At 48.2% G+C, this 27564-nt stretch overlaps 1 protein-coding gene across 1 annotated transcript; it reads right to left on the bottom strand.

Moving 5' to 3' along the window:
- DYNLRB1 (dynein light chain roadblock-type 1) lies at positions 1-26457 on the bottom strand. Its single transcript, XM_008021399.3, has 4 exons — positions 25930-26457; positions 14254-14329; positions 6145-6312; positions 1-380 (listed from the first exon to the last, which is right to left on the bottom strand). Exons 1-4 carry the CDS (start codon positions 25930-25932, stop codon positions 337-339), a joined length of 291 nt encoding a protein of 96 aa, XP_008019590.1. The 5' UTR covers positions 25933-26457; the 3' UTR covers positions 1-336.
- Positions 26458-27564: the final 1107 nt, after the last annotated feature.

The raw sequence follows: 27564 nt of genomic DNA, 5'->3' as shown, positions 1-27564 counted from the left end.
TAAGCATTTTGGTTATTTTTAGTTAAAGAAAAACAGCTTTCTCCAAGGGCGACAAAGTGAACTGAAGGTCAGAAGGAAGCTGGGTGCGGGCTTCTTGCAAGCTCTTGCTCTAAAACCTGGAAGTGAGGAGAGACGGCCCTCTGGAGCTCTGGGGAAGGTTGGCGCACACAGGGGTTCCTTTGGTGGGGGAGGAAGAGCTGCCAGCCCACACATGGTCACTGGATTGGTCTGAGTGGGTTCCAAGGTGACTGCCACGTGCCAGTCCACTGACATGATCGACATTAACATTCTTGGGGGACATTAAATTAAGGAATGACACAGGGAGCCGAGAGTGGCTTATTCGGTTGGATTCTGAATCACAATCAGGAAATAGTCTTTATCTGCAAAAGAAAAAAATGACACAAAAAATCACTAAATGTAAAATGAGAGAAAAACACACAATAAAGCAAATAAACCATTAAATCACTAACCATAAAATGAGAAAGGGGGTAAAAGCAATAAAAAGCATCAACGCTCAGCATCTCCAAATGCTGGGAAAACAAGATAAACCTGTAAGGTTCCTGCGGGGGCTCCTGCAAGAGGGGCCTCCCCGTACCGGGCAGCAGGCACTCTACAGTGTGTCCCCTCTTCTAATCCTCCCCACGACAGTGGCAGCAGGTAGGCAGGATTCTCACCCCTGTTTTCCAGGTCGGGGGACTCTGGTTCAAAGAGCTCCAATGAATTGCCTAAGGCCATGGTTCTCAAACTAGGGGCATCCCAACCACCGGGAGGGCTCCACGCCCAGAACCATCATTTAGTGGGGCTGGGGCAAAGCCCAAGAGTTTGCGTTTCTCTAACAAGTTCCCAGGTGATGCTGATGTTGTAGGCTGTGGGAGGACCGCTGGCTTAAGGTTACCCAGCTACTTAGTGTCAAAGATGGAATTCCGACATAACTTCACTGGACTTGGGGTAGTGTCATTTTCTTTTTTTTCTATCTCTTTTTCCCCCTCAAGACAGGGTCTTGCTCTGTCACACAGGTTGAGTGCAGTGGTGCGATCATGAGTCACTGCAGCCTTGACCTCCAGGGCTCAGGTGATCCTCCCGCCTCAGCCTCCTGAGTAGCTGGGACTACAGGCACACCCCACCAAACCTGGGTAAATTTTTAAGAAGATTTTGTAGAAGGTCAGGTGTGGTGGCTCATGTAGCACTTTGGGAGGCCAAGGTGGGCAGATCACTTGAGGTCAGGAATTCAAGACCAGCCTCTGGCCAACATGGTGAAACCCTGTCTCTACTAAAAATACAAAAATTAGCCAGGCTTGGTGGCAGGTGCCTGTAATCCCAGCTACCTGGGAGGCTGAGGCAGGAGGCCTGCTTGAACTTGGGAGACAGAGGTTGTAGATCGCCTCACTGCAGTCCAGCCTGGGTGACAAAATGAGACTCCATTTCAAAACAAAAAAAGTTTTTTGTACAGATGGGGTCTCACTATGTTGCCCAAGATGGTTGCAAACTCCTGGGCTCAAGTGATCCTCCTGTCTCAGCCTCCCAAAGTGTTGGGATTATAAGTGTGAGCCACCACACCCAGACAGCTAATGTCAATTTCTGTCACAAACTCAATTTGTTGGCTTTCCAGAACCTTCTGAATAAGAAAATTTCGAAAGGGGACAAAGCTGCCTGGATTCCAGCTCCAGGGATCTGGCCCAGTAAGGAGGAACGTCCACCATGAAATCACAGCAAGTCCAAGTCCTTGGAGGTGAGCCTGAGTGCCTCTCATTTTACTGAAGAGCAAACTGGGGAAGTGGTATTATTGGATTTAGGGCTTGATAATTTGGAATAAAAGACACTGATATTACTGATTATGCCTGTTTTTATCAGTGGCTTGTTAATTCTGTTTTCATTAGTGATTTTTATGTATGCAGATTTACCCACTTAATCCAACTGCAAACATTGATCAAGGCTTCTTTGTGTCCCAGTCTGGGCCACCCACTTCTCATACGGCCCCTCAGTGAGCCCTCGAGTCACTCTGAGAACACAGAGGCTCAGAGAGTTAAAGGGCTTGCCCAATCAAGGAAAATCCACAGGTGGAGTGGGGACAGGGACCTGGGTTTGACCTCATACTCCGAACTGCCCTGGTCTGCTGCCCCCTGCTGAGCATGAGAGAAATGGCAGGACCTCAGCCAAGTTGCTTTGTGGCTGTTCAGAGCCGAGCCTAAAGCTTGGTTCTTCCCACAAAGATGGGCTGTTGCAATTGGGAAGAAACAGAAATGAAATGACTCAGTTTCATGGCTAACCAGTCTGCATACATAAAAATCACTAATGAAAACAGAAATAATTAACAAGCCACTGATAAAAACAGGCACAATCAGAAATATCAGTGTCTTTTATTCCAAATTATCAAGCCCTAAATCCAATAATACCACTTCAAGTGCTTTGTGACAGGTAATGTGTGTTGAAGGTTGTGTGGGCTGAGTTAGTTACCTCAGCTTTAGTATTAGTGAAGTTAATAAGTGAAAACTAGAAGTCTGTTCTTTTCTGTTTTGTTTTTTGAGACAGGGTCTTGCTGTCGCCCAGGCTGGAGTGCAGTGGCACGATCATGGCTCACTGCAGCCTCAACTACCCAGACTCAAGCGATCCTCCTACCTCAGCCTCCCAAGTAGCTGGGAATACAGGTGCCACCATGTCCGGCTAACAAAAGTTTGTGTTAAGATGTCCTGGCCAGGCATGGTGGCTCACGCATATAATCCCAGCACTTTGGGAGGCCGAGGTGGGAGAAATCGCTTGAGCCCAGGAGTTTGAGACCAGCCTGGGCAGCATAGTGAAACCCTGTCTCTACCAAAAAAAAAGTCTGGGTGTGGCGGCGCACGCCTGTGGTCCCAGCTACCAGGGAGGCTGAGGTGGAAGAGTTGCCTGAGCCTGCGCGGTTGAGGCTGCAGCGAGCCATGATCGCACCACTGCACTCCAGCCTGGACAAGAGCTACACCCTGTCTCCGGAAAAAAAAAAAAGTCTGTTCACGTGGGCGGTTCTGGGCCAGGGTGGGGTGAATTTGGCACACATGTGGAGAGCCACGCTGTCTGGAACACCTGCTGCTGTCTGCGGCCTGGGAAGCAGCTCCTCAGCTGGATGGAGTCAGGCCAGGCGGGTGGGAAGGTGTGGATCTCCCTCCTGGGCCAGGCTGCTCTAGGCTGCCCACAATGTGTAGGGTGCTAACTACAGTCTCATATGGGCACCTCCGGCAGTAGCCAGGCCTGCTCTACGCCCATGGCCACCCCTGGGTCCTGTGCTCTATAGCCATCCTGAGGCAATTCAGTGCCAGTGCCTCCTAGGCTCTGCGTGGTGGCTCCTGACCACAGGAATTCTGCACCAAAACCCAATTATTTTTTCTTGGCCACATAAAAGTGGGTATGTCAAAGTGTCAAATCACTGGTTTTCATCCTAACACTATGCCCCACAGACATCCCTGACTCCACCCCCACTGCTGACACCACCTCTGACCCACATCAGTGGGGTGTCAGCAGTGGAGGGAGGTTTACAGAGTCATTCATTTATTTAATCAATGGATATTTGCTAGATGCTTACTATGTGCTTACAAGCCCCTGCCCTCATGGAAGTTACTCTCAAGTGGAAGAGACGGCCTTAAAAATGCAGGTAAGCATTTGGTGGCGAGGAAGGACTGAGTGGCAGCAGTGAGGCTGAGCCAAAGAAGCATGCTCTGTGTGTAAGACAAGCTCAGCACGCCACCGTCCTCCAGGACAGCGCCGTGTGTGCGCAGGAGAGACAGAGTGTGACTTGAGAGCACGGGCGCCCCCTGCAGTGCTGCCAAGGCGAGGGACTGGCCACCTCATCCTCCTCCACTGACAAGGTCGTGGGATCTCCGGGCCTGTGAACCCCAAGGAGAACCCCCTACTTGGGAGCTGCCCATTCTGGACTCAAGCACCAACGACACTCATGGGCTCTGAATGCCTGTGGGTCTTCAGGGCCAAACTGGAGATGCCACTGCTGCCAAGTTGAGACTTGAATGGCCAGGAGCTTTCAGATGACGCTGTTCTTCCGGAGGAGACATTCTCAGGAGCTTTATGCTAAGGGACACTGTCCGTGAAGAATTTGTCTGATTTTGAGACCATGTAATTTGCTCCCTTCCCCCATACCCTGAACTCCCAGTCGGCCATTGGGAAGCATAAGGTCTGCTATGCACAGGGTGAGTAGAGGCATCGTTCCCAGCCTTTTTTTTTTTTTTTGAGACAGAGTCTTGCTCTGTCTCCCAGGCTGGAGTGCAGTAGCGCGATCTCAGCTCACTGCAAGCTCTGCCTCCCGGGTTCAAGCAATTCTCCTCCTTCAGCCTCCCAAATAGCTGGGATTACAGGTACGTGCCACCACGCCAGGCTAATTTTTATATTTTTAGTAGAGACAGGGTTTCACCATGTTGGTCAGGCTGGTCTCGAACTCCTGACCTTGTGATCCACCTGCCTCAGCCTCCCAAAGTGCTGGGATTACAGGCGTGAACCACCGTGCCTGGCCTCTCAGCCCAACTTTTAGGGGAGTGAAGCTTTGTCCTCTGCAGCCACACAACATGGCGTCCTGGGAGGGATTTCAGTTTAAATCTGATTCCAAGGCTTTTTCCCCCAACCCAGGTCAACACACTCAACCAGGCAGGGTGGCTCAGGACATCAGCACAGCACAGTCCCCTACTCGACATTTTACAGATGTAGATTTGCAGGTGTTCTGTGACTTGCCCAGGGTCATGCTTGTGGGAGGCAAAGCTGGGAAAACAGATTCTGCGCCTCCTGCAGTCTTTTCTCCCTGATGGATCAGGCAGTACACATGGACAGCGTGATTTTGGAATAAAAAGACTCTGGAGTTATTCTTATGTTCTTCTCTGTGACTGACTTGCTCTGTCCTCACCCCTCTAGGGAGTGTCCCAGGGAAACTGAGCTGCTGTGACTGGCTCTATAGTTCTTTCCTTCCCATCCTTCCAGGCCTGGTGACAGAACCTATGCTGGTCTGCTGCGTGGAGCGGCTGACCCCCCATCAAATGACCTCAGAACTCTGTGGCCTCTGTGTTGCCACGTCCAGAGCACTCAGTGTCCCCAGATCCCCCGCTGCCTTCCTTTACCCGGGTCCTAATCATAATCCTATCACCTCCTGCCCTAAAAACCTTTGCTTGCAAGATCAAGTCCATGCAATCGAGTTAGGTGTTTGTGGCCCCTTCTAAACTGGACCAAAGTCTCACCTCCCACTCCTCCCCACTCACATCCTGATGCCCTAGATAAGCGGCACTGCAGCGGAAGTGCACCATCACACGCACACATGACGCACGCACACTCAACTATGTGGCTCAGCCAAGAAAAAGCAGGGTGAGAAGTCACGAGGCAGAGATGGTCCTGGAGCCTCTGTCTGCCACCCTTGTCCATGAGTGAGAGCGAGGGGGCTGGGCAGGAGATGTGGCTCTGTTGCTCGCTCCTGTGCTCCCATCCTTGTGGGCTCCTCCCAGAATGAGCATCTCCTCACCCTGAGAATGATCCTAAGGACTAAACACAGGCCTTGGTTGTACCACACAGCCCTCAAATGCAAGGCAAGCACCTCGTGTAAAAGAAACACGGCAATCTGCTCCGGTGCGGGAGGAAAAGCTGGCTGCAACGGGCCTAAAGACAGGCCTGGTCTTTACAAGTGGGCAGAGAACATGTTTTCAAGGATAAAATGATACGGTACTTTTGCTTTACATTTTGGAGCAGAATCACTGAATATTCTTCCAAATGTGGCTTTCCGCCCCTCTGCCTTGCTCACACTGCTTCCTGTGCCCTTAAGATTCAGTTCCAGTGTCCCCTCTTCTGGGAAGCCTTTGCAGACAGCCCCAGACAGGCCTGGCCACAAACTCCTCTATGTCCCAAATGCCTTTGAGTTTTCTCCTATCAAGGCAGGGGAGACACACATGATGCTCACGTGTCTGTCTATCCCAGGAGACTGGGTTCCCCCCTGGGGTCAGTCCCTGGGCGGATCTGCTGTGGGACACCAGCTGGAGGCTGGCTAGGCAGTGAGGCAACAACCCAGTTCCTTCAACTCCTCAGGCCCTGCCTGGATCCTCTGGAGACACCACTGTGCCAGGCCTCCTGATGAGGCAGAGAATGTGCCGTGAGGTCTGCTCCTACATGGGGAGGTAGAAGACCCCTTACCTGGTGCAACCATAATTTCATTTTTCTTGGAGCGAATTCGAAGGAAGGTGAGATCGTTCTGAGGGTCGATTTCACGCACGGTGCTCCGTGCCTTCAGGATGAAGCTGTGCATGAGGCTGGCGTACTGGGTGGTAGTGGGGTTGTCCATGGTGCTCTTGATGGGAATGCCTGAGGGGAGAGCAGACGGAGCCTGAGAGGATGTGGAGCCCCTTCTGCCGAGCTCCCACCCACACTCCTAGTGGAAAGAACTGGAATAGCAATTCTCGGTCAATGCCACCATCCGCAGAGGGCTTGCTATGTGACAGGCATGGTGCTGAGCCACAAAGCATGCCAGTGCCATGCCCTAGAACTACTCCATGGGTGGCAACACCATCTCATCCCCCTGCGAGGCAACAGGAGCTCTGAGCGGTGAGGCAACCTGTCTGTGGTCACACAGTGGGCCAGGACTCGGGCCAGGACTCACAGGCAGGCCTGCTGTCTCACTCCCGGTTCCTTTCCCAGGGCTGATTGGTTCCCAGCAGTAAAAAAAGACACTAGCTCTGATTCATGAAGGGACACAGATTAAAAAAACTAATAAAATAAGGTTTTTGTTCAAAAAAGGAGAGACTCTTATTCATAGTGCTTAGACTTGAAACCAGGAAGCGCTTTTACAAATTTCTTTTTTTTGAGACGGAGTCTTGCTCTGTTGCCCAGGCTAGAGTGCAGTAGCTCCCGGCAACCTCTGCCTCCCGGGTTCAAGTGATTCTCCTGCCTCAGTTTCCGAGTAGCTGGGACTACAGGCACGTGCCACAGTGCCCAGCTAGCTAATTTTTGTATTTTTAGTAGAGACAGAGTTTTATCATGTTTGCCAGGCTTGCCTCGAACTCCTGACCTCAGGTGATCTGCCCACCTCAGCCTCCCAAAGTGCTGGGATTACAGGCATGAGCCACCGTGCCTGGCCTTACAAACTTCTTTTATTTATTTTATTATTATTTTTTTTGAGATGGAGTCTTGCTCTGTCACCCAGGCTGGAGTGTAATGGCGTGATCTTGGCTCACTGCAACCTCCGCCTCCCTGCTTCAAGTGATTCTCCTGCCTCCGCCTCCTGAGTAGCTGGGACTACAGGCGCGCACCACCACACCCCACTCATTTTTGTATTTTTAGTAGAGACGGGGTTTCACCATACTGGCCAGGCTAGTCTTGAACTCCTGACCTCATGATCCACCCGCCTCGGCCTTCCAAAGTGCTGGGATTACAGGCTTGAGCCACGGCGCCCAGCCCACAAACTTCTAAACACTAAAAAGTAGAAGAGAAAAAGTCAGCTTGTGCTGGGACATAACCGTCACGATTTCCACCCAAGGAAGGCTTGGGGTGCAGCTGTAAACACACTGTCCACATGGCCGTGCTCCCAGATTAAAGCATGTTTTTCCATGTTTGCACAACAGGCACAGAAACAGGAAACATGTTCACCCTCTGTAAACAGCACTGCTACCTCTTTCAAAGAGCCCACTAAGTGGGCAGTCCACAGAGCTCCCCAGCCCCTACTATTGGCTACTTAGGGGCTGAGTTTGTTACCAGTAACAAACTGGGCAGTAACAAACTGTAACCAGTAACAAACTGTAACCATTAACTGGGCAGTGAACAGCACCTTATACCAAGCCTTTTGTTTGGAGGACTGTTTCCTTGAGATGAACCATTAAATGGACTTATTCACTGGATGGTGTCTACTGTCACAGAGGTGAGGACTGTAGCTCACACTGAGCCACCTCAGGCCATAATTGGGCCAGCAGATGCCTGTGAATTGGCTGTGACATATGAGCAGAAGGCTCTATCCATGAGACCCCCAAGAGCCCACCAGCTGACAGGCACTTGAGGAGTGCGGCACAAGTGGCTCCTCATAAGAAGTGGCCAGCTTTGGGGCCCAGGACCGTGCTCGTCCTGCCCACAGCTGCTCAGCCTAGGGATCGGCCAAAGGCAGTTATCAGGCCGACCAGCTGAGTAGTAAAGAAACTGGCCCAATCTCGTCTTCCTAGGGCACCAGGAATGGAAGGGTAGGCAGAAGAGGACACGGTGGCAAAAGAAGCAGCTGAGTCAGAGAGGCTTTTTGAGCCAAGTGATGTCAGGAGAAGAGGTTGTAGTCATCACTTGTCTGCAAGGGACAAGACGACCAGATCACCAGGGCTGCTGCTGGCTCCTGAATGGCCACAATGTGCACGGCAGGGCCCTGCAAGGCCTTGCTCTACAGTTGAAGCTTCCTGAGGATGGCACCAGTGAGTGTGTCCATTATAATCTACCCACGATGGGGCGGCGATGGGGAAGGAGCCACCACGACTCTTTCTGTCCACGCTCACATTCCTGGGGGCCTAAGAAAACAAGACTGGGCAGCTATGGGCCAGATTAATAGGGTCCTGGGCTCCAAACTGACCTGTGCTTACACCCAACTCTGCCCTTCACAGCTATGCAGCCTTGGGCATGTGATGAAACCTCCTGAGCTTCCACTGCCTTATCTGTAAAATAATATCTGTGCTTCCAAGTGCTGCTGGGTGGGCTGAATACTGCCTAATTCATTTAAGAATGTTTAGCAAGAGTACACTTAATAAATGTTAATAAATAAACACTATTCACACAGGAAATGCCATTTGCATTAATCTGAGGGGATGTGACTATTGCTTAAACCTGCAAGGGGCTTGCTAAAACACAGCCCACCCACCGAGGGCCAGGACCAGAGCCCAGGCAGAGCTCTGGGTTGGCTGTTCTTGCTACCTGGCCGGAAACCCTCCCCTTAGCTCATCTTTGGGCCCCAATGGTAAGAGGCCTACAGTCTCAAGGCTTGGCATGGTTTGGGTGATCAGACCCCTTGACCTTCTCTTTTTACACACTGCAAAGCCACCTTCTCACAGATCCCTCTGCCTGGAACTTTCTTTCCTTCCCCTATTCACTCATGATTCCCACTTTGGTCCCTGAGGTCTCCATCTTCGGGTGACACCTCTCATCCCCACTGGTGGCACCGACCCAGCACCACACAGCTTTCCCAGGCTGACACTGCAGCATTACACTGTGATCATTATTCTATCTCCCACCATAATGTAAGCTCCCCAAGGGCTTGACCAAGTCTGAGTTGCTCACTAGTGTCCCTAGAGAGACATCATTAAGCTTTTATTGCTGTTGGTAAGTGAGTGGTCAAAGGGTCTACTTTCACTAGTTTGGACAGATATTGACATGAGGAGTCTGATCACATCCATACAAGCAGGAGCTGTGTAAAACAGACAAGAAACTAAACATCTGCTGGCTCACTCCAAAAACAAAAGAAAACGTGCAAGTACAGGGCCAAGGACCAAAACCGGGAAGAAGTTCAAACAAGGACAAAGATTAATTCCAGATTCACTGGATGCCAGAGCTAGAGGAGACCTCAGAGACAGCCTAGTTATTAGGCCACCTGCTCCCAGCCTCTGCCTTCACAAATGAACACTGTGGAGCCTGCAGAAGTAGCTGGTCATCTGGGAGGCACAATTTCTAACTTGGGGCTCTGATCTGCTGGAATATACCCCCAGGCTCTTCCAACACACCCAGTTCCTCCAAGCAATAAAAGACATCTAAAAAATTCAACAGACACTTTAATCAAACACCAACTCTGTGCCAACACCATCCTAAGTACTACAGACAGCAGTGAACACAAGAGACCAATCTTTGCCTTCACTTATTCTGCCTGTGTGAGTAGCAGCAGAGGATGGCAGGGGGTCTGGAAAAGTATAAACAGAATGAAATTTCCCTTGCGTTTTCGGTAAAACTGCTTAAACTCACACTTTTATTATGAAACACCATTTGAGTCTAGTCAAGGCAGAGATGTCAAAAGGCAGTGGCAGGTGGCTGGAAAGTATTGGGACTTGGGTATGTCATGGGTTCAGGGGCAGGAGCAGGAGCAACCACTCTGGGCTGGGGTGATCAGGGAGGGGGTCCTGAAGAAAGCAGCAGCTGAGCTGAATGTTGGGGGGTGGGTAGGAAAACCCTAGATAAGATCATAGGCATCCCAATACAATTATCCCCAAATCATCATCTTTAATGGAAGCTTCCAGAGGGCTTAAAGGCCCCATGGATCAGTAGGAAGTGTGACCAACCCAGATTCCGGGTTCTGACCACGTTCATCTACAGCTGGGTGACCTTGGGCGGTTATCCACACCTCTCTCAGATTTGGGTTTCTCATTTACAAACTGGGCAAACCCTTGCCTCACAGGGTCACTGTGTGAGATGTAAATGAGACACTGACATGGGGGCCCTAAGAATGGGACACAAGTTAAAGACACACACACACACACTAACTGAGACATTCATAGGCATTTCGTGCCAGGCACTATTCTAAAAGCTTCCCCTAGAGAAAGGCAGAATTATGATCCACATTTTACAAATTAGAAAACTTAACAGAGAAAGTGGCTTATGCCCAAAACCACATAGCTGGTAAGTAAGTAGGGCCTGGATTCAAAACCAGGCGGGCTCATTCTGCATTCCATGTTCTCAGCTATGCTGCGATCAGCCCCATGAGTATACAAAAAGGCAGCACTCACTAGCATCCAAAAGGTAAGCAGCTGGGGCTTCCCAGTGAAAAGGCTTGGCTTTAGGGGCAGTTTTAAGGCAAGAATGAGGGCCTCCCCTCTGCGAGTACTGTGGAAGCCTGGGGGTCAGAGCTGGGGCCGCTGGACCCTGGGGTTGTTTCCTTGGAGTCAAAATGTCCAGTCCCAGAAGACAGTTTCTCTCTTAGTGACAGAAGTCTTTCAGGTCTTGGAGCAAGAAGTGCCCAAAAGAGATTCCCTGGACCATCACAGGACTCGAGGCAGTTGAAGGCTGAAGAGGGAAAGGAGTTGCCTCAGGCCACCCAACTGATTGGGGCAGCCCTGAGCAGGGGGCCTGCTCCTGCCTCCACAGTGTCCCAAGGGCTCCCAGCCTCCTGTAAATGAAATGACCACATGGTTTAATCAGAACTAGGCAGGGCTGGGGAGCACATTCTGTCTAGCTCTGTGCTTGCCAGGGTTCTGCTGACTTGGAAATCAACTTTTTTTTTTTTTTTTGGAGACAGAGTTTCGCTCTTGTCGCCCAGGCTGGAGTGCAGTGGTATGATCTCGGCTCACTGCAACCTCCGCCTCCTGGGTTTAAGCGATTCTCCTGCCTCAGCCTCCCGAATAGCTGGGATTACAGGTGCCTGCCACCATGCCCAGCTAATTTTTATATTTTTAGTAGAGATGAAGTTTCACCATGTTGGCCAGGCTGGTCTTGAACTCCTGACCTCAGGTGATCTGTCTGCTTTGGCCTCCCAAGTGCTGGGATTACAGGCGTGAGCCATTGCGCCCGGCTGGAAATCAACATTCTATCCAAGGACATAGCACCTCCACTTTGTTGCCCTTGATGGCTTTCATTCTGCTTGATTTAAGTAGGAATTGCTGAGAATTCTGCTTCTCCAAAACAAGTCCTAGACTGACAACACACATAAGAGGCTCTCTAAGAGCACTGAAAAAATTAGAGCCCACTGAATACACTGGGCCAGAGAATTTGGGGGGCCCTGCAACTGGGCATGGCCTGACCTCTTGGGATGTCCACATGTGTCTGTAAAGGTGGCCGCAATAGCATCTACCCTACGAGGCAGCCAAGAAACACATAAACAAACCGTGCCCGGCAGCACGCCAGGCACGTGACAGATACAGGTACTGCTGTATTACCTCTACCCACAGAGCTGCCTGTAAATCCTGGCCTGTGGGAGCAGCCTCTGGGCTGGGCACTGAAAGGCCTACATACTTCATTATTATTATTATGATGATTATTTTTAAAGAGACAAGGTCTTGCTCTGTGCTGGAGTGCAATCACAGCTCACTGCAGCCTTGAACTCCCGGGATCAAGGAATCCTCCTGTCTCAGCATCCTGAGTAGCTAAGATTACAGGCATGTGCCACCACACCTGCCTAATTTTTCTTTTTTTTTGTGGAGTTGGGGTCTCACTACATTGCCCAGGTTAGTCTTGAACTCCTGGGCTCAAGTGATCATCCTGCCATGGCCTCACAAAGTGCTGGGAACAGGTGTGAGCAACCATGCACCATGCCCAGCTATTATAACAATTATTAATCTACTCATTATGGCATCTAACATGCGTGCAAAAATTTCAGGTTTTTTCCTTTGGGATTATTGCGTTTGAACACAGTCCTCGGGAATCACCAAATCAAAGGGGCTGATGGCTACGCCCACTGTAGTCGGTTCATTTAACGTTCAGTGACCTGACTCAGTGGCCTGTGGTGAATGACACGGGAACAGAGGTGAGTCAGGCATGGTCCTGGTCTTTCTTCATTGGCCACGCTGCTCTATCAGCAGCAGCGTCTCAGTGGACTCCTCTCCTCCCAGCCTCACATAAACTGGTTTATGTTATTTTTGTAAACTCCAGTAGGGTAGTTTTTAAATAGGCCAAACCCTTTCCCAAATTAAAACCAATGTAGAAACACGAACTGATGGTTCTTAGTATGTGTGCTCTGACTGAAGTGGATGACCGGAACCTTAGCCTCTACCTCTACTCCCAGGGTAGCACAGGACCCCTAGGTTTAAGGAACACAGCCCTGAAAACATGATCTGAGGCAGTCTCTCCAAGGGAAGGCCTTCGGAAAGAGACAGAACTGCTGTGAATCTTAGGCCTGTGGCTCTCAATGAAGCCTCTTCTGATTAGAATCTATCCTCTAAAGCAGAATTTTCTAAACTTGTCTGATCATAAGAATCTCCTGGGATGCTTGGTAAACACACAGATTCCTCAGGTCTTGCTTTGGCCCTAATAAATTAGACTTTTTGGTGCTGAGGCCCGGAAAGCTATGTTTAACAGGATCCCCGGGTGATTTCAAAGAATGAATACATTTGGGAAACACTGTGGCCTAGAGGCATAAAGTATGTGGATGTCCCCAACCCAACAGGGGAACCCCATCAGGTAAATCAGAGTTTGTATGAACAAATGCCTCACAGCTCAAAACAGACGGTGACAATACTGTACTAAATGCTTTATGCTGTTCATTCTTAGTTACTCTTCAACTTACAAGGTAGATATAAGTATTATCCCCATTTACAGGCTTAAGCGACTTGGCCAAGGTCACAAAGCTAGTCAGAAGATGAGGCAGAATTCAAACTCACGACTGCTGGATTCCAGAGTCCCTGTCCTTACTGCTGGCCTGGAGCGTGAGGGCCTGGGGGCCATTCTGGTTCTTGACAGCATGGCATGGGAGAAAGCATCCAAGTGCACTCAGATGGGCTTGGATTTAAATCTCGACTGTGTGATGGTAGGCAGTTCAATTACATTTCTAGACTCAGTTTTCTCCATTGCAAAATGCAGACAATCGGGCTGCTTTACAGAATATAAGAGTACACGCGGCACCAGCCAGAATCCCGGCACAGAGCAGGGGTGTGCTAAATGTTCGTTTCCTTCCTGTCCGGTGCAGTCTGGGAAAATTAGTATCTGTACCCTTCTACCTATACAGATACCCACTCAGAAAGGGTTGTCGGGGTGGAGGAGAGCTGCAGGCACAGAGAAGTTAACTAGAGAACCATCCAGCCAATAAAGCAGAATCAACACAAATGGGTAGGTAATACCCACTTAATGGATTTACTAAAAAGTAGAAACAACAAAATTGGGCTAATGAACATTGTGGTGGCACTTAAAAAATTTGTTTATGTAACCCATGAAGCAATATTTTAAAAAGCTCATGTGTAAACATATGCCCAAGGGTAACAACTATTATTATGGTCCTCTTGAACTGTGCCGGACGAGGCTGAGTAAGCATGGAAGACTGAAGTGTGATCTGTCAGGGCGGTGGGACTGAGCAGATTTTCCCTTTGTGAGGACACTGGAAGTGGCTGGTCTGAACGCAGTGCTGTTTACAACTAATTGCTCACAACCAGTTACCGATTTCTTTGTCCCTTCTCCACTCCTGCTGCTTCACCTGACTAGCCTTAATGAAAAAAAAAAAAAAAAAAAGAACACTGGAGGTGTTAAAAATTAAAAAGGCCTAAAATTAGATCAGGTTCATGAAGGACTTTGTCAACAGCAAGTGCTATGCTGTGTTATGGCTGCTTCTGGGCCTGCCTGGGTGCGGGTCATGGCGGGAGGGAGGGCGTGTACCTTCTGTGTTCACGACGATGATTCCCTGCACTCCCTTCTGGCTCTGCAGTCGCTTCAGTGTCTCCTCCACCTCTGCCTGCCAGAAAACAAGACCAAGGTTAGGAGAAGCCAATAGGCAGGATTAACTTCCTCATACCCCAGGCAGATGAATCATGTTTGTCTTCCAACAGACAAGTAATACTCAGGCACCTGGCACCCCCTCAAAGCTCCCCAAGCTGATCTGATGTGCTCCTCCGGCCACCGCCAGTGCCCAGAGCATCTGCTCACACCCCCATGCGGGACAGGGCTGCTCCTGGCCCTTTGCCCACCAGGTACTATTATCCCACCCTCCTCAGCTGTTGGGGAGCAGAATATAAACACCATTCCCATGTATATACACGTCCATGACTCATATATTTGGCATAGCTGGGGGATGGGACTCTGATGATTTAAGAAAACTCAGAGAGTAGTATCTAACAGGAAGACAACACTTTGTCATTCGCGGCCCAAAGAGCACAGGAGGATAGACTGAGTGACTTCAGCAAGCATCCGAGATAGTGTGATGTGCAGCACTCAGCTATAGAAGTGTGCCTTGGGAAGGGGCTCATTAATCTTGATTACCCAGAAACTGCTCAGGTGGGCTACTCCTGCACACAGCATCTGTAAGTGGAGGGGCAGTCGGAGTTCATGTCCTCATTCTGCCATGCCAGGCCTCCTGTCACTCCTGTCCTACCTTTCCCTCCACTCTCCAGCTCCATGACACACCTCCCTGTCTCTACATCTTTTTATCCCACAAGGCCTCTTCTCTGCTGAAATCCAACAAACTCCTCTAGACCATCTAAGACATCATCTCCTCCACGAAGCCCTTACTGATCCCCCAATCGATGGGGTCTGCCTACATGTGACTCCTCAAATCCCTGGCTGCGCTTCTCTGGGACATACATTAGGTACTATGTCTATTTCTTAGAGACTCTACAAAGGTCTGTGGAGTAGACGTGTGATAAATAGCTCCTTAACTGAACTAGGCCTAACTCTTCCTGTGGATGGAAACTAGCCCTGAGGTATACCTGTTCTCAGGCGGCCCCTTCCAGACTGGTCTAGAATCCAGTCAGAAGCCCCTCAAAGGCTGAGAGTTGTTAGAAACAGAGGCTCCATTCACCAAAAGAAAACAGTTCCTCACCCCCAGGGACTAATGAGTTGGGGTTGGGGGGGAGGAATCCTCAACACTGGGTGGAGACAGCACAATGAATTCTTGTTTTTCTGGAAGGCACAAGGCTGACAATCCAGTCACTGCCACCCACTCCCCCGTGACAGAAGAATAGTCTCGAACGCTGGAGGGAAGGGTAAACAAGTTTCTCCTATAAAGTGGCAAATGGCCTGATGCCTCTAAGATCTGGAACCTGGGTAAAATGACAGGGTTCTGTGGACGTGAGAGTACAATGCAGTGGGTCATGCGTGTATGAGATCGAATGTCAGTCAACACATTCATTGAGCTCCTACTATGTGCCAGCGGCTATTGTGGGGAGGAGTAGGGCACAATAGTGGTCACTGCTGGACAGTACACAGTCTACCCTGGTCACCCTCCTGGAAGTTCATCAAGTACCAAAGTATAGTGGCATCTGCAATAGCAAAATGCAGAAAGAACTAAAAATGCCCAACAATTAGGGAAAAGGCCAAGTAGATTATGGAACATTCACTAATAGGAATATAATACACATATTAATCATGGTGATTAGACCATGTTATACCATCACAAAAGATGTGTGTTATGATGTTAAGTGAAAACAGCAAAATGCAAAAATAAAGTGCTTTAGTGACTGCAATCCCATGAAAACAAAAGGTTAGAGGAGATTATGAAAAAAGCCACATTACGGGCAAGGAATTATAGAAAGGTTTGATTTTTTTTTTAAACCGCCCTTTTCATTCTACTGTATTGTTTCTATTTAAAAACATTTTAATCTCCCATCTATGTATCCAAGAGAAGTCTATGATACAGGGGCCACAGGGCTCTGATACACTCAATGTTGTCAGAAAAACAATATGTAAGAATAATTTGGATGATAATTTAGGACAGCTCAATCTGCAATCAACCCAGAAAGAAAGGGGAAAGAAAGTGAAAACCAAGATGTCAGAATCTAAATCCAAAACAGCCCCCAGAGATTAGAGAATGGGGCTGAAATGAAAAAGATGAAATTTCCTAAGACTGCTATTCATTCAGTAACAACATGGCAACCTTCCATGTGCCAGAAATGTTCTAGGCCTGGGGATGCTGCAGTGAACAAAATATAGCAAAAATCCCATGTCACAAAACTGACATTTGTGGGAAGGGACATTAAATAAGAAAAAGGAAGTCAAACATAAACATCAGCTACAGTAGAGAAATGGGACCTGGAATGTAGGGGTGATGGGAATGTGACATACATCGTCAGAGAAGGCTCGCCAAGGCGATAGTGAGTAGACATCTGAAGGAAATGAGGGAGTTAGCCATGCCAGTTTCTGGGGAATGTTCCAGACAGCACCAAGAGCAAGCACAAAAGCCCTGGGGTGGGCAAGCGCCTGGTATTCAGGGGGAAAACCAAAGGAGCTGGTGTGGCTGAAGGGCAGGGAGCAGGGGAGGGACGGCAGCTGGGAGCCGGGACCAGACCACAGACGGCCTGGCAGATCAAGTGATGACTTTGGTTTTTACTGCATATGATTCATGGAGCCACTGTCAAGTTTTGAGGTAGAGAGTGACAAGACCTGATTGTTTTCCAAAAGGCGGCTCTGGCTGCTGTGTGGAGAATGGAGAGCAGGGGGCGAACACCGCCTGAAGAGGCCTCCCATCCCTGCCCTGCCATGTGCTGCTCTGGGTCTGAAGGAAACAAGCTTCCCTCCTTCACTCGATGCTTGATGTAACTACCTCCCAACCCTTTGGACTCAGCTCCAGAGCCTCCCGCTGGAGGCTTCTCTGACACCAGCCCCTCTGCTGGGCACCGAGGCCCCCAGCCTTCACAGCACTGACCACAATGCAGTGCAACTGTTTAGGTCACATTCATCTCCTCCTCCAGACGCAAGGCACCCTGGGACCAGGAAACCAGACCAGACTTTATAGCCCCAGTACCTCGCAGAGGATAGGCTCAATAAATACTGAAGGAACAAATAAAAAGCATTTCCGCAACTATGTTTCACGAAATCAACCTTTTTAAGTACAGGAGGGGGACATGGCCTCACAGTCCACAGTGTGAAAAAAGAGCTAAGGTTTAGGTGATCTGAAATTCAACGAGAACCAGACACCAAGATCTGGCTATACAAAAGTAAACACAAGCCGGGCGCAGTGGCTGATGCCTGTAATCCCAGCACTTTGAGGGGCCAAAGCAGGTAGACTGCTTGAGCCCAAGAGTTTGAGACTAGCCTGGGCAACATGGTGAAACTTCATCTTTACAAAAGATTAAAAAAATTGGCCGGGCGCGGTGGCTCACGCCTGTAATCCCAGCACTTTGGGAGTGCGAGATGGGCGGATCACGAGGTCAGGAGATCGAGACCATCCTGGCTAACCCGGTGAAACCCCGTCTCTACTAAAAAATACAAAAAAATTAGCCAGGCGAGGTGGCGGGCGCCTGTAGTCCCAGCTACTCGGGAGGCTGAGGCAGGAGAATGGCGTGAACCTGGGAGGCAGAGCTTGCAGTGAGCTGAGATCCGGCCACTGCACTCCAGCCTGGGTGACAACAAGACTCCGTCTCAAAAAAAAAAAAAAAAAAAAAAAAAAAAAAAAGATTAAAAAAAATTAACCAGGGCCGGGCGCGGTGGCTCAAGCCTGTAATCCCAGCACTTTGGGAGGCCGAGACGGGCGGATCACGAGGTCAGGAGATCGAGTCCATCCTGGCTAACACGGTGAAACCCCGTCTCTACTAAAAAATACAAAAAAATAGCCGGGCGAGGTGGTGGGCGCCTGTAGTCCCAGCTACTCGGGAGGCTGAGGCAGGAGAATGGCGTAAACCCGGGAGGCGGAGCTTGCAGTGAGCTGAGATCCGGCCACTGCACTCCAGCCCGGGCGACAGAGCGAGACTCCGTCTCAAAAAAAAAAAAAAAAAAAAAAAATTAACCATGCATGGTGTCGTGTGCCTGTAGTCCCAGCTACTTGTGAGGCTGAGGTGAAAGGGTTGCTTGAGCCTAGGAGGTGGAGGCTGCAGTGAGCCACAATTGTGCCATTGTACTCCAGCCTGGACAACAAAGTGAGACTCCTCAACAACAACAACAAAAAAAAAAAAAAAAAAAAAAAGAAAAAGGAAGAAAAATAAATGAAAGTAAACACACATCTCACACATCTATCAGGAATGGGAGGACACACAGGTATGATTTCCCTACTCAGCACCTACTATGGGTCATATATTGCTTTCAGATACATGCTTTCTTCTGAAACTCTCATTCACGGGTTAGTATGATCTCCATGTTAGTGATGAGGAAACAGGTTTGGAAAGGAGAAGGGTTTTGCCCAAGAACAACACATTGCTGGTCAACAGAAGAGCTGAATATACCAGTAACCACAACCGAGGAGGTCCCTGCCCTCAGGGAGCTCACATTCTGGCGAAAGAGACTTAAACAAGTAAACAAGATTCTTGCAGGATACAGGGACTAGGCTGCTGGGCAAGGGATGCTACTCTGGCTAATGTGGTCAGGAACACCTGAGGAGATGTAATCTTTTTTTTTTCTTCTGAGATAGGGTCTCACTCTCTTACCCAGGTGTGCAGTGGTGCAATCATGGCTCACTGCAGCCTTGACCTCCCAGGCTCAAGTGATCCTCCCACTTCAGCCTCCCGAACACGTGGGACTACTGATGTGTACCACCAAACCCGGCTAATTTTTTGTAGAGATGGGGTTTCGCCATGTTGCTCAGGCTGGTCTTGAACCCCTGGGCTCAAGTGATCTACTTGCCTTGGCCTCCCAAAGTGCTGGGACTACACGTGTGAGCCACCATTCTCGGCCGTAAGTATGTCATCTTTAAGCCAAGAACCAAATGATGAGAAAGAAATGCATCCCGGGCAATGGGGTGACGGAGACAAGGCTCCCCAATTCTCTAGTCCCCAGGTGCACATTCCTGACACATGGAAAAACAAGCAGCAATAAAGATCCAGGAGTATCCACTGGCTCAGCATAGGAGGGATGACCACTGGAAGCAAATGATTGACAAAGAACTATGACCAATTTGATCACTAAACATAAAACTTAACTTCTGTATAAGAAAAATGAATCTAACAGGACAGAAAAATATATGCATCAAATATAACAGGCAAAAAAAAAAAAAAATGAAATGACTAAGAACAATAGCAAGTCTCTAGTAGGTAGTGTGCAAAAGAACACTAGTAGAAAATATGCCTACCAGAAATTACAATCACATCAAACTATGGTCATCATTCCTCACAAACAAATAAATGAAAAATTCAGCTGGGCATGGTGCTCACACCTGTAATCCCAGAACTTTGGGAAACTGAGGTGGGTGAATCACTTGAGGTCAGGAGTTTGAGACCAGCCTGGCCAACATGGTGAAACCGTCTCTACTAAAAATACAAAAATTAGCCATCATGGTGGCACGGGCCTGTGATCCCAGCTACTCAGGAGGCTGAGGCAGGAGAATTGCTTGAACCTGGGAGGCAGAGGTTGTAGTAAGCTGAGATCACTTACTGAACTCCAGCCTGGGCAACAGAGTGAGATTCCATTTCAAAAAAAAGAAAGAAATGAAAAATTATAGCAATGGTGAGGTTTATTTTTAAATGCTGGCATTGCTATTACAAAACTGGCAGGTACAAGGGCAATACAATCTTGACAAAGCTACAGGACAATGTATTGCAAGAACCATAAAAGCATTGGTCCCTTCCCCTCAGAAATTATTTTCCTAAGAATTTCCTCCTGAGGAAATAACCTAATAAGTAAGTTAAAACAAAACGAAACAAAACCAGACATTCACAGAAGCATCATCACAGCACTATTTATACTAATTAAGAAATGGAAGTAGCCGGGTATGGTGGCTCATGCCTGTAATCCCGGCATTTTGGGAGGCTGAGGCAGGTGGACCACCTGAGGTCAGGAGTTTGAGACCAGCCTGGCCAACATGGCGAAATCCTGTCTTTACTAAAAAATACAAAAATTAGTTGGGCGTGATGTAATCACGTGCGCGCCTGTAATCCCAGCTACTCAGGAGGCTGAGGCAGGAAAATCACTTGAATCTGGGAGGCAGAGGTTGCAGTGGGCTGAGACCGAGCCACTGCACTCCAGCCTGAGCAACAGAGACTTCGTCTCTAAAACAAACAAAAAAAGAAATGGGAGCAACACAAATATACACAGGTAAGATATTTGGCCAATTATGGTACAATTATTTCACTAAGTATTATGTAGTCACTACGTAGTTAATCACAAAGACGATACGACAACAAGGTTAAATGTTTTTGGATATTAAAACAACAAAAAAGAAAAAAATTCCCCTAAAACCCAGCATGCACATCTTGGAAAATATGTATATGTGAACAAAAGAGGAAGGAGAACATACAAAGATGAAAATAGTTGTGTGGTAGAGTGAAACTGGATGAGGAGAATTATATATTTTTAAATTTTATTTATTTATTTTGAAACAGAGTCTTGCTCTGTTGCCCAGGCTGGAGTGCACTGGCCTGGTCTCGGATCACTGCAACCCCCGCCTCCCAGGTTCAAGCGATTCTAGTGCCTCAGCCTCCTGAGCAGCTGGAATTACAGATGCATGGCTTCCAGCTACTTTTCGTATTTTTAGTAGAGACAGAATTTTACCATGTTGCCCAGGCTAGTCTCCAACTTCTGACCTCAAGTGATCTGCCCACCTTGGCCTCCCAAAGTGCTGGGATTATAGGCACGAGCCATTGTGTCTGGCGAATTATAGATGATTTTTATATCATTATTCTAAAGGTCAGTTTCCACCTAAAATGTAAAATATGCATGCCAAAAGTGCCACTTGTAGAAATCTATGCTACATAACCACTAGCATGAGTGCGAAAAAGACAAGAACAGTTACTGCAGCAGTGTCTGGAATAAAAAAAACTATACACTACCTAAATGTACATATGGGACTAGGATACTATATAGACCTTAAAAAGAATGAAGTAGACCTGCATATAATAACACAGAAAAATGTGTGATATTTTTCAGTGAACAGAACAAGTTGCAGAATAAGATACATACACATATATCTTGAAGTCAACTTCTGTTTTCTCTTATTTTTTTCTCACCCAGGGTGGAGTGCAGTGGTGCAATCACGGCTCACTGTAGCTTTGACCTCCTGGGCTCAGGCGATCTCTCCACTTCAGCCTTAAACTTAACATATATAAATATACATATTCCAGTTTCATCTAATAAACAGCTTATATATAAATGTGCTTATGCACCAAACAAATCTGGAAAGAAAAACACCCAACTGCCAACAGAAGTTACCATGGAGTACTAAGATGGAGACCACATAAACTTTCTACATTATATCCTCCGGTACTGCTTCAAATTGTGGAAATATGTAGTGGTTCACGCCTGTAATCCCAGCACTTTCGGAGGCTGAGGTGGGCGGATCACCTGAGGTCATGAGTTCGAGACCAACCTGGTCAACATGGTGAAACCCTGTCTCTACTAAAAATAGAAAAAAAAAACCCTGTCTCTACTAACAATAGAAAAACTAGCCAGGTGTGGTGGCATGCGCCTGTAATCCCAGCTACTCTGGAGGCTGAGGCAGGAGAATTGCTTGAACCTGGGAGGCGGAGGTTGCAGTGAGCTCAGATCACACCATTGCACTCCAGCCTGGGCGAAAGGGCAAGACTCTGTTTCAAAAGAAAAAAAAAAAAAAGTTAAAGTATGCATGTAAATTTGTATTGCTTTTATGAGTATAACCACAGAATAGCATAATACAAGTTCTAGTAAGCTACCATTTAAGAAAAAGGGGGGCCATATAAGTGCTTGTATAGAAGTACAAGAAACTAACAGCTGGGTGTGGTGGCTCACGCCTGTAATCCTAACACACTTTGGGAGGCCAACGTGGGTGAATCACTTGAGCCTAGGAGTTCAAGACCAGCCTGGGCAACATGACAAAACCCCATCTCTACAAAAAAATACAAAAAAATTAGCAGGGTGTGGTGGTGTGCACCAGTAGTCCCAGCTACTTGGGAGAATTGAGGCGGGAGGATCACTTGAGCCCAGGAGGGTCAAGGCTGAAAAGAAAAGAAACTACAATGGTTGTTTCTAAAGGAGGAGAGACTGAGACTGGGGGTTAGGAGAGTGGGAATTTTATTTTTCACTTTGATCCTTTTACATCATTTATTTTTTTTACTGTGTGCAAGTATTACCTGTAAACAATCCTAAAATTCGTATGGAACCACAAAAGCCTCAGAAAAGACAAAGCAAGCCTGGGCAAAAAGAACAAAGTTTGAAGTATCACACTACCTGATTTCAAAATATACCAGAAAGGTATAGTAACCAAAAGAGCATGGTATTGGTATGAAACACAGACACACAGGCCAATGGCATAGAATAGAGGACCCAGAAACAAATCCACATATTTAGAGCTAACTGATTTTCGACAAAGGCATCAAAAAAACAAAACAAAACAAAAACAAAAAACCTACCATAAATCAACAATACCACTACTGGGTATTTATTCAAAGGAAAGAAAATTAGTACATCAAAGGGATCCCCACATCCTCATGTTCATATTGCAGCACTATTCACAATAGCCAAGTTATGGAATTAGTGTCTATCAATAGGTAAATGAATAAAGAAAATGTGGGCCAGGTGTGATGGATCACACCTGTAATCCCAGCACTTTGGGATGCCGAGGTGGGTGGATCATGAGGTCAGAAGATCGAGACCATCCTGGCTAACATGAAACCTGTCTCTTTTAAAAAATATATATATATACAAAAAAAAAAAAATTAGCTGGGCGTGGTGGCGGGCGCCTGTAGTCCCAGCTACTTGGGAGGCTGAGGCAGGAGAATGGCGTGAACCCAGGAGGTGGAGCCTGCAGTGAGCGGGATCGCGCCACTGCACTCCAGCCTGCGACAGAGCAAGACTCCATCTCAAAATAAAAAAAAAAAATGAAAATGTGGTATTAGGCTGGGCGCGGTGGTTCACGCCTGTAATCCCAGCACTTTGGGAGGCCGAGGCGGGCAGATCACGAGGTCAGGAGATCGAGACCAGCCTGACCAATATGGTAAAACCCCGTGTTTATTAAAAACACAAAAATTAGACAAGTGTGGTGGTGCACGCCTATAGTCCCAGCTACTCAGGAGGCTGAGGCAGAAGAATCGTGTGAAACCAGGAGGCGGAGGTCGCAAGGAGCCGAGATTGCACCACTGCACTCCAGCCTGGGTGACAGAGTGAGACTCTGTCTTAAAAAAAAAAAAAAAGAAAGAAAATGTATTAATACACAATGGAATACTATTCAGCCATAAAAAAAGAATGAAATCCTGTCACCTGCAGGATGACAGAACTAGAGGTCATTATGTTACCTGAAATAAGTCAGGCACAGAAAGAAAAATATTGCATCTTTTCACCCACATGTAGAAGTTAAAGATCTTGCTCCTGGAAGTAGAGAGAATGATGGTTATCAGAGTCTGGGAAGTGGGAGAGGGGTGGAAGAGAGATTGGTTAATGGGTACATATATACAATTAGATAGAAGCAACAAGTTCTAGTGTTTGACAGCACAATAGGGTGACTACAGTTAACATTCATTTATTGTATATTTGAAATTAGCTTGCTAGGCTCGTGGCCCCTGCCTATAATTCCAGCTACTTGGGAGGCTGAGGCAAGATGATTGCGTGAGCCCAGGAGTACCAACCAGCCTGAGCAAGAGTAAGATCCTGTCTCAAAAAGAAAAGAAAAAAAGAAAAAAAGAAAAGCCTAGAAGATTAGAAGATTTGTTCTTTTTTTTTTTTTTTGAGACGGAGTCTCGCTCTGTCGCCCAGGCTGGAGTGCAGCGGCCTGATCTCGGCTCACTGCAAGCTCTGCCTCTCGGGTTCACGCCATTTTCCCGCCTCAGCCTCCTGAGTAGCTGGGACTACAGGCGCCCGCCACCACACCCGGCTAATTTTTTGTATTTTTAGTAGAGACGGGGTTTCACCGTGTTAGCCAGGATAGTCTCGATCTCCTGACCTCGTGATCCACCTGCCTCGGCCTCCCAAAGTGCTGGGATTTCAGGCGTGAGCCAACTCACCCTGCCAGAAGATTTGTTCTTAACACAAAGAAATAATGAATGCTGACTGGGCACGGTAGCTCACGCCTGTAATCCCAGCACTTTGGGAGGCCGAGGCAGGTGGATCACAAGGTCAGAAGATCGAGACTATCCTGGCTAACACGGTGAAACCCCGTCTCTACTAAAAATACAAAAAATTAGCCAGGCGTGGTGGCGGGCGCCTGTAGTCCCAGCTACTCAGGAGGCTGAGGCGGGAGAATCACTTGAACCTGGGAGGCAGAGGTGGCAGTGAGCTAAGATGGTGCCACTGCACTCCAGCCTGGGTGACAGAGCGAGACTCCATCTCAAAAAAAAAAAAAAAAAAAGAAATAATGAATGTTTGAGGTGATGGATATTCTACAATACAGCCTGATTTGATCATTACACATCATATGCATGTATCAAAATATTACATGTATATCTACAACATAAATATGTACAACTATTATATATCAGTTATTTTACAGCTTAAGAAGTGATGTGAAAAATGAAGTTATACATATTTTAAGCATTATTACATGTTTGTAATGATGTGGAGATATTCTTTGTGGTGTAATAATGAAAAACACAGAACCCACAATTGTACATTCAATAGGGGCTAAACTGTATAAACCAAAAACAAGCAAAGAGTCACATGACTACTGTAAGTGGTTGCCTCTAGGTGATGACAGTTTCTTTTTTCGATTTTTTCTTATAAGCTCTAGATTTCTAAATAAGATTTTTGAAAAAGTAATACATTCACATGGCTTAAAATTTAAAACTTTTTTCAAATTTTCCACAAGCTGTGAGGATTAAAAACACAAAACCTGTAATGGCGTAGAGAGCCCACAACTGCAGCCAGAAAGGTAAAAAGGCGGCTTTGGGATCCCCAAGAGCGGACCCCGCCCGTTCCTGACTCTGGCACCCACCCAGTCCCAGCGGCTAGAAAGACCACGCCGACAGAGTGGCGGCCGTCAAGCTTCTAGGGTTCAAATCCACCTCCACCACTTCCTGGGGCAAAGCACTTGGCTTCTCGGGGCTCTGGATAACAGTTATGTGTAGCAAAATGGGACTAAAGATCGTATCTACCTCACAGAACTAGGAGGAGGAGGGGGGAGGAAATACAAGACACATAAAGTGCTTGGCAGAGCCTGCCACAAACCGAGCTCCCGGGAAACGTTAGCAAGGTTGCCATCGCGCAACAAGACCCAGGACGCTAGGCTGCAGGGCCGCTGCCCACCCCTCGCCCATCATCTCTTCCTGGCCAAGGCCAGGCTCCTGCTTCCGGTAAAGGGGCAGCGGGATCCGGCGGCCCCGCCTCGGTCAGGCTCTAGAGGCCTCCGCCGCCGGGTTCCGCCCTCAAGTCGGCTGGGTCCCGGGCCCGGCCACGCCCAGCCCCCACCGATTCCCTGTCCGGAGCTCTGAGATCTCCTCATCCTCAGAGGACTGAAGGCCTGGCGTGGGGTGGTGGGCAGCCGCCAGCCACAAGCCCTCGGCGCACGCTCACCATTTCCGACCGATCCGGTAGCCCCGCGTAGCGAACACCCGGCCCAGTCCCGTGCCTTTCTGCGCCTGCGCACAGGTTTCTGTCAAAACGGACAGCTCTAGCTGCCTATCAGGAGCCAGCGTGAAGCGGGGGCGGGCGAGACGATCCTGGCTCCAGGACTCTTGGAAAATCTGCTTTCCACTGTGGGAAAGCAAAAAGCTAAGGAGCGGAACGCTAAGCTGCGGAAAATTCCCAACTCCAGCCGTGCAGTAAAGATGCTGGTTCTGGCTGGACGCGGTGACTCACGCCTGTAATCCCAGCACTTTGGGAGGACAGTCGGAAGGATTGCTTGAGTCCAAGAGTTCGAGACCAGCCTGGGCAACAAAACTAGCCGGGCATGGTGGCGCGCCCCTGTAGTCCCAGCTACTCCGAAGGCTGAGGTGGGAGGATCGCCTGACCAGGAGTTCGAGGCTGCAGTGAGCCGAGATTGCGCCACTGCACTCCAACCTGGGCGACAGAACAAGAGACCCTGACTCACAAAAAAAAAAAAAAAAAAAAAAAAAAAAATGCTGGTTCTCGGTATCGGAAGAGGCTTTCAGCTCTCAGTGGAGGTCTAAGCTGACTCTGAAGTCCCTGGGTGGAGCGTGGTGGGAGAGTATGAAGGCAAGTGGGACGGTTGCTGAGACTCCCTTTGCGTCCTGACTGAGGCAGAGACAGGCCCAGGGCCAAAATGCGCTTTAGGCTCGGGCAGGTCGGGGGTGGGGCTGGAGTCAGGTATCTCTGGAGTCTCCGGGGAAGATGCCGTGCAAGCTCGGAGATGAATTGGTTAGGGCTGGCCTGGGAGTCTTTCGAATCCGAGCTCAGCCCCGCCCCGCGTTACGTAGCAGAAGCCACTTCACATCTTTGTGCTTTATCTTGTTCTCACCTCTAAAAGGGGGACTCTTCTTCCCAGAGCCCTACGTTGTCCCGGTTTCCGCTCTTTAACATTCTATTCCCGCAGGTCACAAACGTTTCTGGGTCCTCTAGTAAGAATAACTTCTGTTAAAACGTGCTGCAGCTTAGTGAACCCTGTGCCACATTACTGTGCTGAACACGCACGTAGGTTATCTCCGTAGCTTCAGGGAAGTATCGGTAACCCCGATACTTTATAAATGCTGTTTCTCCCAGGCACTGTAGCTTGCTGGATTCAACGATGATCTAACTCCAAAGTTTCATTCCACGGCAGCTGCTCTTCAGTGAGGAAGGATTTGGTTCTCCTTCCAGGGGTGTCTGCATGTTAAGAGGATTGACTTTACTGCGAAGAAACCTAGCCGATACCACCTTAACCAGGTCAAAGTTAGTATTACTGGAAAGGGGACATATTGATGCCTTGTGCCCCGATAAAAATACGTTAAGGGCAAATTACCTCCAAGTCATTTTCCACAAAAACTCAAAGCCTTAAACCATGAGAAAACTTCACTAAACCCAGTGTGAGGGATGTTCTACAAGACACCTGTACTCCCCGTAAAGTCTCAAAAAGTCATGAAAGCAAGGAATGAATGCGGAACTGTCACAGATTAGAAGAGTAAAGAGAAAGCAAAATAACATTGGTGGGAAAATTGGTGAAATATGAGTAAGGGCTGTAGTTTAGTGTTATTTTACCAGTGTTAATTTATT

Source organism: Chlorocebus sabaeus, chromosome 2, assembly GCF_047675955.1.
Source record: "Chlorocebus sabaeus isolate Y175 chromosome 2, mChlSab1.0.hap1, whole genome shotgun sequence".
Taxonomy (NCBI): domain Eukaryota; kingdom Metazoa; phylum Chordata; class Mammalia; order Primates; family Cercopithecidae; genus Chlorocebus; species Chlorocebus sabaeus.
The sequence above is the reverse complement of the archived record's forward strand: the minus strand, read 5'-3'. Positions and strand labels throughout refer to the sequence as shown.